The 19,483-nt window shown below is 45.8% G+C and overlaps 1 protein-coding gene across 4 annotated transcripts in view; it reads right to left on the bottom strand.

Annotated features, from left to right (window-relative positions):
• Positions 1-19,483, bottom strand: part of LSAMP (limbic system associated membrane protein) — a 1,064,612-nt gene that overhangs the window by 93,013 nt on the left and 952,116 nt on the right. For all 4 annotated transcript variants that reach the window (XM_089670767.1, XM_089670764.1, XM_089670766.1 and 1 more), the window contains exon 4: positions 852-986. In XM_089670767.1, coding sequence (XP_089526893.1) covers positions 852-986 — 135 coding nt within the window. The remainder of the gene's footprint in view (positions 1-851; positions 987-19,483) is intronic.

Consider the following 19,483-nt stretch of genomic DNA (forward strand, 5'->3'; position numbering starts at 1 on the left):
CAACATCTAATGTGTGTGTAGTATTATGTTCAGCAGACTGTGTTCTTCTATTGTTGTGACTTAGATGACGTTCAGAGCACATTTTATGCCCAATTCATGCAAAACTCCACGTAATCCCAAGGGGTTCACATACTTTTTCTTGCAACTGTACAGTGGTGGACAGAATGCAACACCTGTGGACAACTAAAAAGATCAATGAATTCATTCAACTGGCTCTACTAAGTGTCAATGACCCTTAAATGGGACACCAATCAGCCACAGTTTAAGAAACCCCTAGCAACCTCTGGAGTTACCCTGGGGTTCCATAGAACCATGGTTGAGAATGATTATACTCATTCATCATTGGATACAGAACTGTAAAGGGGGTTTTCTGAAAATCGTTCTGAAAAGTGAATTTACACATTAGTAGACCAAAGGACTGCTTGTAGGTGTTACTCCACCCATGCTGGCTATCCTGAAATTATCACAATTGCTGTCCTATTGTGACAGTACTTTCTCACACTTTCCTGGAGGAGCAGCTGCGTTATCCTAGGACAGGACTACAGAACGTGTCCCCCTCTCATCTTCATAACATAGAGGGAGCCTCAGGGAGGTGTTCAGTAGTCCAAAGAGAGCTGTGACCAATAAAACTGATAAGAGTGAAGCTAAGGCAAGGCAGACAGCACAGTAAGTTATCAGATCAATGGATTTCTAGAAGGATCAATAGGTATGTCTTGCACTTATCGAACAGGTAAAAGAAAGCGCTTTCACTGGTACATTTACCAGACTGAAAGGAAGCATATAAACAATTATATAGTTAGGATTTACATTCACTTTAAAACCTACAGGATCCATGGTCGTAGGGTACTCACAGTTCACAGTGACTCGGACTTGCTTCACGTCAGCTGAGGCGACTTCATTGGCGGCTTTGCACTCGTATTTTCCAGACTGTTCCCTGGTGATGCCCTGGATGTCCAGATATTCCTCCTCACCTTCAAACTCCCTGGCTGTGGGAAAGCATACAAAATGGATATTAGAATTCAGGGTGAAGATTGACATAGGGCTACAAAAAAAATACAACAATGGTAGTGGGTGGTCTATTACCTCACCTAAATTTGGACCAAAAACATAATTTTTAGTCGAAAGTGAACTGATTCCAAGGGTGAAGCTACATCAATAGCAGACCATGTCACTGCCATGGGGCCCAAAGGCCTAGCTCTGTCTTTATAAATGGATACTGCCATCTTGAATGCAATGTCAGGAGCCCCAGCAGACTCACTTGACCCTCTATAGCAGCTTTTCTCAAGCAGGGTTCTGTGGAACCCTAGGGTTCTTCCAGAGATAGTTAGAGGTTTCTTGAGCTGTGGTTAACTGACCTCCTATCTGATGGTGCCTACATAGTTCCAGGTCCAGCATCACCTTGCATTCTTTCCATTTACCACCCATAAAAAAGGGGGCATTTTCCCAATGATCCTCAATAGACTAATCTTATTACAAGGGTTCCTCTGGGGCAGGGCTTTTTTTTCTCAGAGAAGAGGTGAAGGGACTCCCCAATTCTGAATCAACCCTTGTCTCTGCCCCCTACCCACCTCCCAGCACTGCCCCTTTGTTCTACCTCCTATCCACCTCCCAGTACTGTCCCCTTCGACATTTTCATTGCGCCTTTACCATGCGTCTTGATGCAACTTTGATATGACTTTGGATGACTGCAACTTTGGTGCAACTTTGGGTTTGACCAAAGGTGATTGTTTGTGCTGTACATGTATATCATGTATATCATGTATATCATTCAGGTGCAACTTTCATGCAACTTTGGAGGGTTTACATTGAGGTCTATGGCTCTCAAGTCGTATGAAAGTCAGATAAAAGTAGTGCAGGAACTACGTTCAAGTCACTGTGACTTGAAGTCACACAGATATGAATAGTACTTATTGGGAAACATGGGGTGTGACTTGTCATGTGGCTTGACAAGTTGTACAAGTGTGTATGGGCTCTTATAGAATACAGAACCAAGTATATTTTTGTGGCGCTAAGTAATTTTTATGGAATTTGCTAATAACAAGAAAAGCAGTAAAATAGATCCTCTGCAGCCAGCAACAATAGACCCCCACAGCAACAATAGATTCCCTCTACAACAATATACTCCCCAGCAACAATGAACCCCCCACAACAAAATAGCACCTCAGCAACAATATATCCACTCCATCAATAAGAGACCCCAGCACCAACAACAGATCTCCCATCAGCCATCAACAGACCTCTCCCTTAACAGTAGTTCCCTCCCAGCAACGACTCACCCCCCAGCAATGATAGATCCCCCACCAGCAACAATAGGCCTCCCCAGCAACAATAAACCCCCACACAAAAATAGATCCCCTCCAGCGACAATAGGTCCCCCCGCAGAAAGCAACAATACATCCCAGCACTCCTTGCCATTACATACATTCAGTGCTGAAGGTGTCGAACTGCGTCCCCACATCTTCCAGCCGAAGAAAAGTCCTGCTCTGGTGTAAAAAAAAAAAAAAGTAGAAAGGGGAAAGGCTGCTGTGTAGTATTCCCCCTCAATTTTCCTCCGCCAGCTACATAAAAGGTTATGCAGGGAGGTAAGGGGAGGGGTAGAGGAGCTGGGCAAGCACAGAGAGTAGACTGTCCCAGAAGAGGAGAGGGCTATGAGGTGCAAGGAGGAATGGGGTGTGCTGGGGGGTAGTCACTTTTTCTACAAAGTTAAAAGGCACATTGATATGGAATAAATATATTTTTTGTTAAAAAAACACTTAAAATATGAGATTTTAAGATTTACACTCAAAGTTAGAGTAAGAGAGGCTTTGAAGGTATCAAGAAGAAACAGTGCAAATATCTCCAGTGGCTCCATTTAGGTGTCTGTACAATTTCGATTGATGGGTTTGCGCTGTCGTGTGTACACTACGTTCTCAGCCAGGGACAGTGCCATGAAAGTATGTTTTCCAGGGATAGACACCTTAAAATGGAAACTGTCCCCAAAATATGGGAATGTATGCTATCCATAATTCAAAATGCTTAATTGTTGGTGCTTTTACCTGAAAGTTTGTGACAGGGTCTCTTTAGTGGTTTACTATGGGCCGCTCTATCCATTTTCAATAAATTGTATAATTATATTTAAACTAATCAGGAAAGGAACTTGGAGGTTGCCATTGCTAATCTGTTCTTTAAGTGGTGCTGAACTCAAAAAGTGTAGATTTGCTATTTTATGGAAACATCTAGAAATGTTATTATACCCTGAAAAATCCACCTTTTATCTGGAATTCCTCCTGAAGAATAGCAGTGATCTTCCTGTGCCTTGAGCCTCATAACTGCACATCTGCAGTGTGAGATCATCAAAGGGACTGCTATCTCTGGCTGCTAGTCTCAAAAGATGTGGAGTAAGCTTTGGTGATGTCACTACAGTACTGTTCTCCTCGCTGGAGTTGAAGATGTATCTGAGGACCTACAATGCACGGATCTTCCTGTTTCAGCTTCCTTAATTTATCAGGAACTGATCTTCCTCAACCTCTTCTGCTACTTCTTGGATGAACAAAGCCCTGCTCCTCCCTCAAGATAGCTTTTCCAAAACAGGGACACAGTGCAGAACAAGGCATGGTAAGTCAGTATTGGGGAAAAGATCAGGTACAAGGAATCCACAGTGATGGGCAATACTGGTGACCAGTGTTTTGTTGTCAGCTGCAACAAAGCCAGGATTGGCAAAGAAGTGCTGGCAAGGTCATTATAACTGGGTGGAGAGATACCATATGTAGCACTACCCTCATAAGGGCCGTTGGATTTGATTGGGTCCCCTTAGCTCTGCACAGCCAAGCAACACTCCTTTTGCACACCTGCATTGGTATTTTTTTGTTTGTTTTATTAAAGGATTGAACTTGGATAGGGTAAAGGGGTTATGGGATACCCAATTTGTTGAAGAAATAGCAGAATGAGGACTTTAATGCTCTAGCACACTTAGTAAAAAAAATGACATACACTTGACTGTGTTCCAGCCAGAACCATTACAGTCCTTAGTAAAGCAATCCCCTTCTGGGAGCTTGGTGTCCCCCGAGTGGATTTCTAGCAACATGACGATGTGGAGGATCTCTTGGTCCCGTTAGTGCACAGAATACCAGCCCACCTGGCTATATTATCTGATCCCAGGAGAAAAGGAAAAGGGATTGAGTAAACTATAAACTGTCCCCTGGAGACTTGCCAGAGGACAGTTTTACATCCAGCAGACCTCTCCCTTCTAGGCTCTGGTTGTGTAGAGGTACTTGCACTGTCCTTGTCCTGCAGCTAGAAATAGAACTGCTTTCAGGCCTTCTAATTGGGCTGGTTCCTCTCCAAACTTTGCAGGCTGTCCTTCCCCAGTGGATGGCAGGGCAGTGGAGCTCTCTCCTTCAGCTTCTCCTCAGCTTCCAGCCTCCAGCCTGGAAGCAGGACCCCCTCCTCTGGGGCTCCCTCCCAGGCCACACAGCAACACTTCTCAGCAATCCAACTTTCACCTGTCTCCCCTGCTAGCATGGCTCTCTCATATTTATGGGTTAGTCTACCACTCTACCAGGGTCTCTTAGCCTGGGATTGGTAAGACTCCCATGAATATGTAGATTGATGTCTCCTCCCTTCCACCTACTGGCTTCTGGAAGCTTCCATGGACCTCCAGAACCAGGTGGAGGTGATAGAGTCCCGACCTGCAGAGTCATCCAGCATGACCTCACACTGAACCCACAGTAATTCAGGCTCACTCATTACCATGGGTCAAAAATGAATGTACCTTACACTAACACCACCTAATCGGTGCTACACATATAAAGGTGCTGTATCTCTGGGCAGTAAAGTAAGAAAAGTAAAAAAAAGTTGCCCCCTCCTTCTGAAAAAGGATCTAGGATCTAGGTAACAAAGAGTAATCATCTCCCTAATCTACGGTCCTGAGATACTGCTTGGGACGACTTGTCCATCAAGCCACTGTTCTTGCTGGTCTTCTCGCCACCCCTCTCACTGACCCATCACATCTGTATTGTAATAGGTGCAGGACGATTAGTCATAAAATATGGCTGCTGGTAAGAGTGCCCACCCACATTCCACAGCAGAAAGCAGATGAACTGACTGCCGGCTGTTGGGGAACCATGTGTAAGGTATGTATTATTGTGTGTCACCTCGGACAGGACAATACCATGCCACAATGTAAATACACATCTAAAGAGCAGTTTAGTACGCGCCAGAGGTGAGACTGAACGCCATGGGGCAGAGAAGCATTGGCATCACCTAGGGTTCTCACCAGGGGCGGACTGACAACTCATGGGGCCCCCGGGCAATAGGGGATCATGGGGCCCCTGTGTCCTTGCCCAAACTCAAAAAAGCCTATGAAAAAGGTACCAGGGGCATCTCATGGGGCCCCCGACTGACCCCGGGCCCCCAGGCAGTGCCCGAGTATCCAAATGGTCAGTCCACCCCTGGCTCTCACCCATACAGGGTGAGAGGCTCTGGGATGGTTGTCTCTTAGTAGAGAAAAATGACTTTGCAGCTTTCACTTGGATTGGTAAATTCAGGTAAGGATTCTTGAGCCTGGAGGCATTGTAGAGACTTGAGAGGAAAGAAACCTTCAACCATGGGTCTATAATTTGCTGACAGCCAGGATTTCGATTTTTACTATTTTTATACAGGATTTATATAGCGCCCATAGTTTGCTCAGCGCTTTACCTTATAATGGGAGACAGTATACGGGACAGTACAGTAACAATACGATTCAATACACGAGGGGTTGCTACAGCTGAGAATGATCCACCCATAGCAGCACTGTTGCAGCTGGACTTATGATTGGCTGTAGAGGAAAGGAGAGAGGAAAAAGGAAGAAGAAGCACATGTGGGGAGGCAGACATTTTCAGGGGACTGCATGGAGCAAGGGCTCCTGGTGTAAAGTCACAGAGTCTCACTCTCTGTGCTGCTAGAGCCCATGGACTGGGCTGGGAGTGTGTAGCAGAGAATTTGTTGCAGGAGGACAGTGTGCAAACTAAGGATTGTCCTGCCTGACACTCAGGATTACAACCACTCAAGTGCATGTGTCTCTCAAAGTCTGGAGCTGCTGAAAGAGAGAGGGTTTCTACTGCTGTCTAATGCTATCTAGAGAAAAATCCAGAAACAGTGAGTACTCTGTGATGAAAGGGGATTTTGATATTGTTGCATTTGCTGTTCATCTCTGGAGAATGGTCATGAGAAAGCCTGCTCTCTAATTCTCAGAGTGACACAGATCTTGGAAAGCCCAAGCTGCTCAGAATTAGTTATTCCTGCTGCTGATTGATGAGAGAACTCTGTCTCTGTATATTACTGGTTTGTCTCCTCAAGACTTGTGCTGTGGCTGAAGAGTGTGTTTAGTTCCAAGTCCCCACAGAAGCTTGCTGCTTTGAATATACTGAGCAAGTGTCAGTATATCAGGATTTCACCTGTATGGTAAAGATTTGTTGAAGTGTTGTTTTTCTATTGCAATGTTCACTGGAAGATTCTGCTTAAAGGAGACTGTGCTATTCTGCTACCTCTGGATTACAAATACTCTCCCATGCAGAGAGTGGGCGCTCTTCCATTGATTAAAGGGCCCCAACGTTGAGAGACTTTAAGTTTCATCCCACTGGCCAGTGGTTAGGTAGGACATTTCTGCTCTAGATAGCACTGCTATAGCAAATGTCAATAAGCTGCTAAATCTCATTAACAGTTATTGTTTCATGTGTCAATGTCACTCTCATATGTCACTCTAGTCAGTGTGATACTAGTCAGTTTTGGAGTCTTTGGCGAGTGAATTGTGACTTCTTACTAACTGTGTTATACAAAGTGGTATCTGTGTTTTATGTACATTACCTGTGTTAAATCAGCTAGTTCTTTTTCAGGGTTTGTCTTCTTCAATAAAACCCATAAAAAATACTCTCAGAGTGTCGGAGTGTTCTGGGTATAATCGGAGGTGTCACCAGATTCAGGTGGGAGCTGAACCTATATATCTAGCAAAGTTCCACCCAAGGGTGTGCTACACTTCTTTTCATAAAAAGCCCTAAAGCAGGCATGTCCAAAGTCCGGCCCGCGGGCCATTTACGGCCCGGGGGTCGGTTTAATACGGCCCTCCAACAGCCCTCCATGCTCTGTGTAATGTGGCCCTCCCACGGCCCTCCCTTCTATGGCAGACAGTCTTCTGCTTGAGAGCAGAGGGCAGTGCGCATGCCTGACTGCGGCGCGTTCTCCCTGGTCTGTGTAAATGCGGCTGTCGCACGGCCCTCCCTTCTGTGGCAGGCAGTCTTCTGCTTGAGAGCAGTGCGCATGCGTGACTGCGCCACGCTGGGAGCGACAGACGTCGTGACGTCAGGGCCGGGCTTCCAGCGTGAAGTGTGTTTCTCTTCCCCTCCCGGCTGCCGAGCAGAGACTTCAGCTCCAGCTACCTTTTTCACCCTTCACATTAGTGCAGGTAATTTATTTTCAATACATTGTGAAAACTTAGCTGTCAGTTGATCTTAATGTTATGAAATGAAAAGTATGTCGTTTGCAATTAACTTGGCATAAAATAATTTATTTGCATTTAATTGTAATGGTTCAAAGAATGTTCGGAAAAATGTTCGGCCCTCCACCATGTTCACTTCATCCAATCTGGCCCTCTTTGAAAAAAGTTTGGACACCCCTGCCCTAAAGGAAAGATTTAGCAAGTGGATGAGTCTTTAAAACTCTTACCAAGTGAAGCCAATTCCCGAAAGCGGGGAACCTTGTTTTGTTATCAGGGGCGGACTGACCATTTCCAAACTTGGGCACTGCCCAAGGGCCCGGGGTCAGTAGGGGGCCCCATGAGATGCCCCTGGTACCCTTTTCATAGGCTTTTTTGAGTTTGGGCAAGGACACAGGGGCCCCATGATCCCCTATTGCCATCAGTTGTCAGTCCACCCCTGTTTGTTATCTAGTTATGGCCTGGAGCTAGCTTAGAAAGTATTAAAGTGAGGACCAGGGGTGGACTGACAACTCATGGGGCCCCCGGGCAATAGGGGATCATGGGGCCCCTGTGTCCTTGCCCAAAATCAAAAAAGCCTATGAAAAAGGTACCAGGGGCATCTCATGGGGCCCCCTACTGACCCTGGGCCCTCGGGCAGTGCCCGAGTTTACATATGGTCAGTCTGCCCCTGGTGAGGACCTTGTTTCTCAGATATCAGGTGTAGGAACTCCTCCTTCTGAGTCACTTCTTGTCCTCGCCCCCTACTGACTTCTGATCACTGTCCCATGGTTCCTCGCCCTACCCACCTTCCAGTACCTTTTAGAGAATACACAAGTATCATTTTGAGGTGCCAAGAAATTTGTATGGAATGTGTTAATGAAAATCATGACAGCAGTAAATTATATCCCCTGAAGCCAGCAACAATAGACCACCCCAGCTACAACAGACCCCCACAACAAAATACCCCCCAGCAACAATACATCCCCCAGCAAAGATAGACCCCTCACAACAAAATATCCCCCCCCAGCAACAATAGTTCCACTCCAGCAACAAAGACCTTCCCCCAGCAACAATAGATCTCCCAACAGCCAGTATAAATAGACCCTCCAGCAGTCAGCAACATTAGACCCCTCCCTCAACAGCAGATCCCTCCCAGCAACACATCATTTTGAGGTGCCAAGAAATTTGTATGGAATGTGTTAATGAAAATCATGACAGCAGTAAATTATATCCCCTGAAGCCAGAAACAATAGACCACCCCAGCTACAACAGACCCCCACAACAAAATACCCCCCCAGCAACAATATATCCCCCAGCATAGATAGACCCCTTGCAACAAAATAGCCTCCGAGGAACATTAGTTCCACCCCAGCATCAAAGACATCCCCCCAGCAACAATAGATCTCCCAACAGCCAATATAAATAGACCCTCCAGCAGTCAGCAACAATAGACCCCTCCCTCAACAGTAGATCCCTGCCGGCAACACAAGACACCCCCCAGTGACAATAGATCCCCTAGCAGACAGCATCAATAGACCCTCCAGTATCCTTTGCCATGCCACATATGCTGTGCTGGAGGTGCCGGAACTGCGTTCCTCTGCGTTCCCGCTGAATAAAAGGCCCAAATAAAGTCAACGGGTTGGCATGACAGCCAGGCAACTACTTCCCAATGTTGGTAGAGGGTTTGTGACTTGGTAGGCCGATATCCATTAAAAAATAAACTGCCTTCAGTTTTGAACCGGGAAGATGTTTTATCTACAACACCACCATCTTGGCAAATTCCCTCCGCAATCTTTTACAAATCTGCTAGAAACATAATAATTTATTTATTTCAGATACTTATATAGCGCCATCAATTTACTCCGCGCTTTACATACATATTGTACATTCACATCAGTCCCTAACCCTCAAGGGGCGTACAATCTAAGGTCCCTAACCCTCAAGGGGCGTACAATCTAAGGTCCCTAACCCTCAAGGGGCGTACAATCTAAGGTCCCTAACCCTCAAGGGGCGTACAATCTAAGGTCCCTAACCCTCAAGGGGCGTACAATCTAAGGTCCCTAACCCTCAAGGAGCGTACAATCTAAGGTCCCTAACCCTCAAGGGGCGTACAATCTAAGGTCCCTAACCCTCAAGGGGCGTACAATCTAAGGTCCCTAACCCTCAAGGGGCGTACAATCTAAGGTCCCTAACCCTCAAGGAGCGTACAATCTAAGGTCCCTAACCCTCAAGGGGCGTACAATCTAAGGTCCCTAACCCTCAAGGGGCGTACAATCTAAGGTCCCTAACTCACATTCATACATACACATACTAGGGACAATATAGACAGGAGCCAATTAACCTACCAGCATGTCTTTAGAGTGTGGGAGGAAACCGGAGTACCCGGAGGAAACCATAATAGCGATTTCAGGTGTTTGCAACGTTAAAATCCACAATTCCCATCTGTGCAGTCGTTTGTGCCAGTGGACTCAAGAGGGAGCTCTCGGCCAACGCAACGCCCGCCTGCCTTTTGGGCCTTCATCCCAGGATGCTAATAACATACAGGAGAGAGATTCCTGGGAGAAAATAACTAACACGCCACATTCTGCGCTCACAGGACAACCTGGCTAAAAAATAATAATCAATAAGGACTTTTTTTTTTTGTTCTTTCATTTCTGATCCTCGATACCTGCCACCATAAGTAACAAGGCCATCGCGCCGCTGTTCCGGCTCACCGCCAGGACGATAATGCTACAAGGTGTTCTGTAATGAGGAAATCTTGTAACAGTTAGAAAAGCACAGATTAAATTTCCCATGATGCTTCGGGGGATTATGTTAAAGAGAACGTCAGACAGGAGAGAAGTTGATGGGAAACATCTGTAATGTCGGGTCATGGGGCTTTGGGAGTCTCATTTTCATTGGACCTTCCAGCACTGAAGGTTACAAATCATGTCCTCCTGGCATGTGAGATAGGGGAGGGGCCACTGAAGCAAGTGAGATACTTCCAGAACTGATCGAAGAGAACCAGAATATGGCGCAAACAAGGAAACCAAAAACTCCCAGAGTTCCCAGAGCGGTATAAAAAAAAACTATAAAAATTACATTGAATTGATAAGCTATAAAAACAGATATCAAAGTCCACTGTAAAAATCTATAGATTAGTAATTGAGTTTGTTGCATCCATGGCTGCTCTACTAAGAGACAGGAGGAATCTCTAAATAATCCAAGACAACAGTGGGCGCCAACTAAGTGCAGCATTAATTTGGGAAAAACAGATATCAAAGTCCACTGTAAAAGTCCATAGATGTAAATGGGTTTGCTGCATCCATGGCTGCTCTACTAAGAGACAGGAGGAATCTCTAAATAACCCAAGACAACCGTGGGCGCCAACTAAGTGCAGCATTAATTTAGGAAAAACAGATATCAAAGGCCACTGTAAAAGTCCATAGATGTAAATGAGTTTGCTGCAGTCATGGCTGCTCTACTAAGAGACAGGAGGAATCTCTAAATAACCCAAGACAACCGTGGGCGCCAACTAAGTGCAGCATTAATTTGGGAAAAACAGATATCAAAATCCTCTGTAAAAGTCCATAGATGTAAATGAGTTTGCTGCAGTCATGGCTGCTCTACTAAGAGACAGGAGGAATCTCTAAATAACCCAAGACAACCGTGGGCGCCAACTAAGTGCAGCATTAATTTGGGAAAAACAGATATCAAAATCCTCTGTAAAAGTCCATAGATATAAATGAGTTTACTGCATCAATGGCTGCTCTACCAAGAGACAGGAGGAATCTCAATAATCTCTATATAACCCAAGACAACAGTGTGCGCCAACTAAGTGTAGCATTAACTTGGGAAAAACAGATATCAAAGTCCACTGTAAAAGTCCATAGATGTAAATGAGTTTGCTGCAGTCATGGCTGCTCTACCAAGAGACAGGAGGAATCTCTATAATCTCTATATAACCCAAGACAACAGCGGGCGCCTACTAAGTGCAGCATTAATTTAGGAAAAACAGAGATCAAAGCCCACTGTAAAAGTCCATAGATGTAAATGAGTTTGCTTCATCCATGGCTGCTCAACCAAGAGATGGGGAATCTCTATATAACCCTAGACAACAGAGGGTGCCAACTAAGTGCAGCATTAATTTGGGAAAAACAGATATCAAAGTCCACATAAAATTGCATAGATGTAAATGAGTTTGCTGCATCCATTGCTGCTTTACCAAGAGACGGGGAATCTCTATAATCTCTATATAACCCACAACAACAGTGTGCGCCAACTAAGTGCAGCATTAATTTGGAAAAAACAGAGATCAAAGCCCACTGTAAAAGTCCATAGATGTAAATGAGTTTGCTGCATCCATGGCTGCTCTACCAAGAGACAGGAGGAATCTCTATATAACCCAAGACAACTGAGGGCGCCAACTAAGTGCAGCATTTATTTACTTTATTGGATAAAAGACAATTGGCAACTCACATGCTAGTAGTCTCACATCTGTGAGATTGGTATAGTGATCTCTAACTGAATACCACAAAGTTTAGTTCCATTAATATTCCGTAAATCCTACAGTTATGAAGTTATATTTCTAGAAAGTGGCCACATTAATGTAGGAGAGGATGTCACTCAGACACTAAACAGGACTATATTACGAGGTCCAGAGGACTAGTAAGACACATTATACCTCTTAGAAGAAACATGCATCAGATCTACTGTATATCATATTTGGTATCTAACAAATCATAATTTTAAAGGGTTGATAAAATTTACATAGGGAGAGATTTACTAAAACTGGTGCAAACTGAATCTGGTGCAGCTGTGCATGGTAACCAATCAGCTTTTAATTGTTCAATTAAAGTATTACCAAACCCCGGACCCTGCATTCACTATATCTGGTCTCCCCGGACCCTGCATTCACTATATCTGGTCTCCCCGGACCCCGCATTCACTATATCTGGTCTCCCCGGACCCTTCATTCACTAGATCTGGTCTCCCCGGACCCTGCATTCACTAGATCTGGTCTCCCCGTACCCTGCATTCACTATATCTGGTCTCCCTGGACCCTGCATTCACTATATCTGGTCTCCCCGGACCCTGCATTCACTATATCTGGTCTCCCGGACCCTACATTCACTAGATCTGGTCTCCCCGGATCCTGCATTCACTATATCTGGTCTCCCCAGACCCTGCATTCACTATATCTGGTCTCCCCGGACCCTGCATTCACTAGATCTGGTCTCCCCGGATCCTGCATTCACTATATCTGGTCTCCCCGGACCCTGCATTCACTATATCTGGTCTCCCGGACCCTACATTCACTAGATCTGGTCTCCCCGGATCCTGCATTCACTAGATCTGGTCTCCCGGACCCTACATTCACTAGATCTGGTCTCCCCGGATCCTGCATTCACTATATCTGGTCTCCCCAGACCCTGCATTCACTATATCTGGTCTCCCCGGACCCTACATTCACTAGATCTGGTCTCCCCGGTCCTGCATTCACTAGATCTGGTCTCCCCGGATCCTGCATTCACTATATCTGGTCTCCCCGGACCCTGCATTCACTAGATCTGTTCTCCCTAGACTCTGCATTCATTATATCTGGTCTCCCCGGACTCTGCATTCACTATATTTGGTCTCCCCGGACCCTGCATTCACTATACCTGGTCTCCCCGGACCCTGCATTCACTATATCAAGTCTCCCACAGTACACACAACATGGAAATGCAATTATTTTAGTAAATATAAACTGCTAAATACCTTTTCTCATCAGCAGTATATAGCAGTCGTGTGACTTCTATCAGTGTCCAGCAGAGCACATGTTAAAGCTTGTAGGAGGAGTTTTCTTTCTGCTCTAGGAGGATGCAAAACCCCTGACCTCTGTCTGGACAGTGCTGATTGGCCCTGTGCTGATCACATGCACTCTCCAAGAAAAAAAAAACCCTCTCTAGCAATACACACTAAACTGAGCATGTGCAGAATGGCTATGGTTCAGTCTGTCTTATCAGGAGATAAGACGTGGACATTTGAATAAGAGGAGGAGCAGAGAAGACAGGATCAAATGGCCTTTTTACACGATACAGAGGATTAACCCCTTAGGTTCTGCAGTGAGTATAACAAGCATGCTTTACTGCATATACAGACTGATTGTACTGCCGTGGGTTTAGTAACACTTTAAGCTTTGACAATAAAACCTGGAAGCTGATTGGTTACTACGCTTCTGATTCTGTGTGCACCAGTTTTGTAAATCTCTTGCCTTCCTTTGCTACAAGGAAACAGCAGAAAACTACAGAAGGGGGTGGAGACAAGACCAGTTTCCCTGCACAAGGAGAGAGAGCAGCAGTGAGCGGTCCTCAGTACAGGAAGCCAACGTCTCCCAATAAATTACTACACAGATCTGAAGGAAACACACAAAGCACGCCAAGATTCAAGGAAGAAGAATGCACTTGACAAATGGATTTTAGACAATATCTGATTATCCCAGAAATCAGCTTTAATGAATCAATAATTCTTCTGACATGTGAATTTATAGTGTAAAATAAGCATACCATTAAAGCGGAGCTCCACCCAAAAGGGGAAGTTCCGCTTTAAGGACTGTTCCCCCGCTCACCATTAAGGATTGGCACCTATGGGGGGCGGGTGCGGGTACCCGCATTTGACAGGTACTCGCTCCCACTTCCGGTCTGATCGCCAAGGCCAGGGGTAGGCAACCTGTGGCTCTCTAGCTGTTGTAGAACTACATTTCCCATGAGGCATTGCAAAGATTACAAAACTGACAGTTACAGCTATGACTTGCAGAGGCATGATGGAACTTGTAGTCCTGCGGCTCTCAGGTTGCCTACCCCTGGCCTAGGCGATCAGAAGCCGAAGTTGTCCTCCCTCCCTGTAGTCTTTTGGGACACATGACAGGTCCCAGAAGACTACAGGACCATTCATGAAGCGCAGCGCTACTCGCGCATGCGCAGTGGGCACCCGGCTGTGAAGCCACAAGCTGTCACAGCCGGGTGCCCACACTGAAGATGCCGGCCTCCAGGAGGGCCGGTGAAACGGGCTGCGGGGAGGACACCACGGGGCCGAAGGACAGCTAAGTGGCTGTTTTTTAAAAGTCAGCAGCTACAGTTTTTGTAGCTGCTGACTTTTATTTTTTGACAGGGCTTTAATGTATCATCCAACGCCAACAGTAGGTCTATTGATAAAAATGTACACAGCCACAATTAAAAAGTCAAATATTTCCTATGATTGTCAGCGACCTCTAGTGGCCATAGTGCTGTTATGTCCTGATTGAGCTGTTTCAGGAAAACTACCACATTATGGCCACTAGATGGAGCTGCTGATCATAGGAAATAGGCATATTAGACAAATTATAGTGATTTTTTTTTTTAAAGTATAAATGGATTTACTTATTTTTTTTTTTACATTGCAGTTATGCTCATCTGCTGCCAATGCTTGGGGTACCATTAACAATGATTGGCACCACAAACGTGATGCACGTTCCGTAAAAAAAAGCATACTTTTGCGTGCGTTCACGAGACGCGGAGATGTGAATGGAGCCTTTTAGCAAATCATTACGTGATTCACAATCTAATGCGGGTCCACTCAAAATATTTTTCCGTTTTTATGTATAGGCACGTCTCTGTCTCTCCTCCACCATCCGATGTCTGTGGCGCCCCGCGGAGATCTCTCCGTATGATAGACGGGATGTAAATCAGCTCGGCACGTGGTGTGGTGGGGTGCTCGGCACAATGATGAAACCAGCCGCGGTTTATCTACTCTGTTATTTGTCCTTCACGCGAACAGGCAGCCTGTCAGGCTAAGTGTGGCCTTGCTAAGTGCTCCATTCTGTGTAAGTAGTGCGCTATTACCCAGACGCAGAGTCTGACGGTGGAGATAACTGCCATATCTGTTTCTTTGTTTTAATTTAGATCTCCGTGGAGCTCCCTTCCCCAGTGCTGGATTTGCAATATTGGGACTGCTTAAAAAGGTGAAGTGCGATAACCCGCTCCGGGCAATCAGAGTTACTGCGGTAAACGGAATTTTAAATGGTTGGTATGGGTTATAAAACTTCCCATGATCATTACTTCTTTATATCACTTTGCTAATGGGAAAAATGCATCATGTTAGTATTTTTTTCCCTATATGTCCTGTCCTTCAGAATTTAAGGGGCTGGACTGTGGCCACGGGGAGTAGAAGAGGTCCTGACGTCAGTGGGAAAGAAAAATGCTCCATCTTTGATATCAGTGGGAGGATTTGTGCCCCATCGTTGGTGCCAGTGGGAGGAATTGTACCCCATTATTGGGTGTCATTGGGAGGAGTTGTACCCCATCGTTGGTGCCAGTGGGAGGAACTGTACCCCGTCATTGGTGTCATTATGCCCGATTGTTGGTTTCATTGGGAGAAATAGTGCCCCATCGTTGGGAGTTATTGGGAGGAATTGTGCCGCATTGTTGGTGCCAGTGGGAGAAATAGTGCCCCATCGTTGGGAGTCATTGGGAGGAATTTTGCCACATCGTTGGTGCCAGTGGGAGGAATTGTACCCCATCATTGGTGTTATTATGCCCCATTGTTGGTCTCATTGGGAGAAATTGTGCCCCATCGCTGGTGTCATTGGGAGGAATTGTGCCCCATCGTTGGGAGTCATTGAGAAGAATTGTGCCCCATCGTTGGTGCCAGTGGGAGGAATTGTACCCCGTCATTGGTGTCATTACGCCCCATTGTCAGTTTCATCGGGAGAAATTGTGCCCCATTGTTGGTGCCAGTGGGAGGAATTGTACCCCGTCATTGGTGTCATTACGCCCCATTGTTGGTCTCATTGGGAGCAATTGTGCCCCATCGCTGGTGTCATTGGGAGGAATTGTGCCCCATCATTGGGTGTCATTGGGAGGAATTGTGCCCCATCGTTGAGAGTCATTTGGAGGAATTGTGCCCCTTTGTTGGCTTTATTGCTTTACTAATGGGAAAAATGCATCATGTTAGTATTTTTTCCCTATATATTCCTACATATCCCAATATTATACATATAGTATTTTCTTACATACTAGTATATTTGTACTTTGCCCCCTTATCAGACTGCTAGTGACATGTTTAAATAAAACCGTTCCATTTTATTACATATCTTATTATTTTAGACCAGAGATCTCCAGACTTTCTAAACAAAGGGCCAGTTTACTGTTCTTCAGAATTTAAGGGGCTGGACTATGACCACCGGGAGTAGAAGAGGTCCTGACATCAGTGGGAAAGAACAATGCCCAGTCTTTGGTGTCAGTGGGAGGATTTGTGCCCCATCGTTGGTGCCAGTGATAGGAATTGTACCCCATCATTGGTGTCATTATACCCCATTGTTGGTTTCATTGGGAGAAATTGTGCCCCATCGCTGATGTCATTGGGAGGAATTGTGCCCCATCGTTGGGAGTCATTGGGAGGAATTGTGCCCCATCGTTGGGTGTCATTGGGAGGAATTGTGCCCCATCGTTGGGAGTCATTGGGAGGAATTGTGCCCCTTTGTTGGCATCAGTGAATAAAATAGTGTCCCAAGGGCCAGATAAAAGCAAGCAAAGGGCCACATCTGGCCCCCAAGGCAGCAGTTTGGAGACCACTGTTTTAGAGCATGTGATGTCATCTGCCCCAATCTATAACTGGCCTTTGCAGCAAGGAACACATGGAAGGGCGACGCATGTCAAACAATAAAAAAGAAAAATTCCCAGCTCTACTTACCGACCAGCCTGTAATCAACCAAATTCTCATATCTAACAGTTTGTGTTAAAAACAGGGGTTTTGTTTGCACACATTTGCAAATACATGATATACTGGTGAAGGGCGCACTGGACACCTTAGCTGCCATTGTGCTATATGCTGAGTGTCTGGTGCGCCCCTGTGCCTTTAAAGAGGGATAGTCTCCCTCCAGGCTAACTTGCCCTCAGTCTATCCATTATTATACATGTGCATCTACTATGGAGGCTCTCAAAATTATAGAGTTACGACTGAAGAAAATAAAGGGGTTCTGGGAAGAGGCTCTGCAGCTTACAAATGTATTTGCAAATGTGTGCAAACTAAAGCCCTGTTTTTAACGCAAACTGTTAGACAGGACAATTTGGTTTGTTGCAGGCTGGTCGGTAAGCTGAGCTGGGAATTTTCTTTTTTGTTATTTGACATGTGATGCCATCACTGGATCTCTGTGCTTTTATATGCAATGCAGGCATATCATGGCTGGTGGGAGGGGCAGACAGGGTGCTGTACATAACTTCCTGAAAACATGGTAGACAGGCAGTCTGCCTTTGCATGCAGACCACCCTAGGTTGCAGCCATGTGTGATGCCTAAGAACCAGGGGTGGACTGACAACTCATGGGGCCCTAGGGCAATAGGGGATCATGGGGCCCCTGTGTCCTTGCCCAAACTCAAAAAATCCTATGAAAAAGGTACCAGGGGCATCTCATGGGGCCCCCTACTGACCCCGGGCCCTCGGGCAGTGCCCGAGTTTCCAAATGGTCAGTCCGCCCCTGCTAAGAACTCAAATCCAATGAATGATGGTGGCGAGCCAGGGACAATTAGGCTGGGGGGGGGGATTTTATTTAAATTCTTCAAGCCCCTGGTGCAGTGCACAAAAAAACATGTGAAAAACATGCAAAAAGCGCAAAAGATGTCACTGGCCCCCTTCCAAAGAGACCTCAAGAGTTTTGATGGGAGCCAGGCACTTTGGTCCACCTAGCCAAATGACCTGGAGGAACTCTCTTCCCATGGCTAGCTGAAGCCAACCATTGAGTACTAGGTTATGGGCTCTCCCAAAGAGAGACCCCCAGACAGGTGAATAAGGAGCCTACGGGCCACAGAAAATGAGGCGGCTGCAGCTTCTAATGCACATTGTGAGGAGCTCACAGAGTGCAGTGAAATCAGAGTAAGCCAATCCAGGAGAGAAGTCTGTGCAAGACTGAAGGGAAGGCTGGAGGTCAACGTTAATACATTTACATTAGTAGAATCTAGGAGAAAAATGCTCCATCTGCACCAATGCATGCTGGGAGTCTCCCATAATCCTCCAGCTAAGAACCGCACCTTGGATCTAATTATCCAGCCATCCCCCATTCAATGTGATGTTTTCCGAGAAAGCAATCAAAATGCTGAAAATTAAGTTGGGTTTGCAGTTTGATGGCAGGTCTGTGGGATGTGAGTGATGGCTCCTGTATACTGCGCATATTTACCTGGGATGGATTTAATGACCGCTGTCATTTCTCCCCCACTAATTACAAAGCACCATTGGATGTGAGTCATCCTACTGAGGAGATCATTTCGTCTGTATATCACCAGTAAGAGTGTGCAGGAAAAGCTCTGGATGGACGTAGTATTTACTGATTGAAAATAATAAAATAAATGAATATTGAAGCAAGAGAAAATAGTTTACTGCGCCATTGACTGATATGCATGGGAAAGGTTTAGCCATGTTCCAATACGGGAAAAATCAGTGAGGTCGGTGACCTTACTTTAGTCCTCTGCAGTTAACCAGCCTTTTTCGATCTTTGCAACACGGAGGAACCCTTGAAACACCTTTCCAGTCTCAGGGAACCCCTACTAATAATTACTGCACTTCGGTCAGTGATGCCCCCATATCATTAATTCCTACTACAAGTCCAAGAGGCCTTAAACATTGGGACGTCCATTGGATTCCACCATGAAACTTTTAGAAGTGGTTTCAGTTCGGTGAGAGTTGCTACAACTCAGGATACATTAGTGTGTCATGGGCTGTGATGGTCAGTGGCAAGAATGCTCCTTACACTTGTGGTCATAGGGAAGAATGAAAAAGATCAATGGTGTCAGTGCAGGGGTGGACTGACAACTCATGGGGCCCCCGGGCAATAGGGGATCATGGGGCCCCTGTGTCCTTGCCCAAACTTAAAAAAGCCTATGAAAAAGGTACCAGGGGCATCTCATGGGGCCCCCTACTGACCCCGGGCCCTCGGGCAGTGCCCGAATTTCCAAATGGTCAGTCCGCCCCTGTGCCAGTGTGAACTTATCTGAGAGACAGAAACTGATCATTGCTCAAGAAATCCTCAGAAACCTCTGGAGGTATCCATGGAATGCTGGTT

Source organism: Staurois parvus, unplaced genomic scaffold (genome assembly GCF_062004578.1).
Source record: "Staurois parvus isolate SC_StPar_1 unplaced genomic scaffold, SC_StPar_1.0 ptg000095l, whole genome shotgun sequence".
NCBI lineage: Eukaryota > Metazoa > Chordata > Amphibia > Anura > Ranidae > Staurois > Staurois parvus.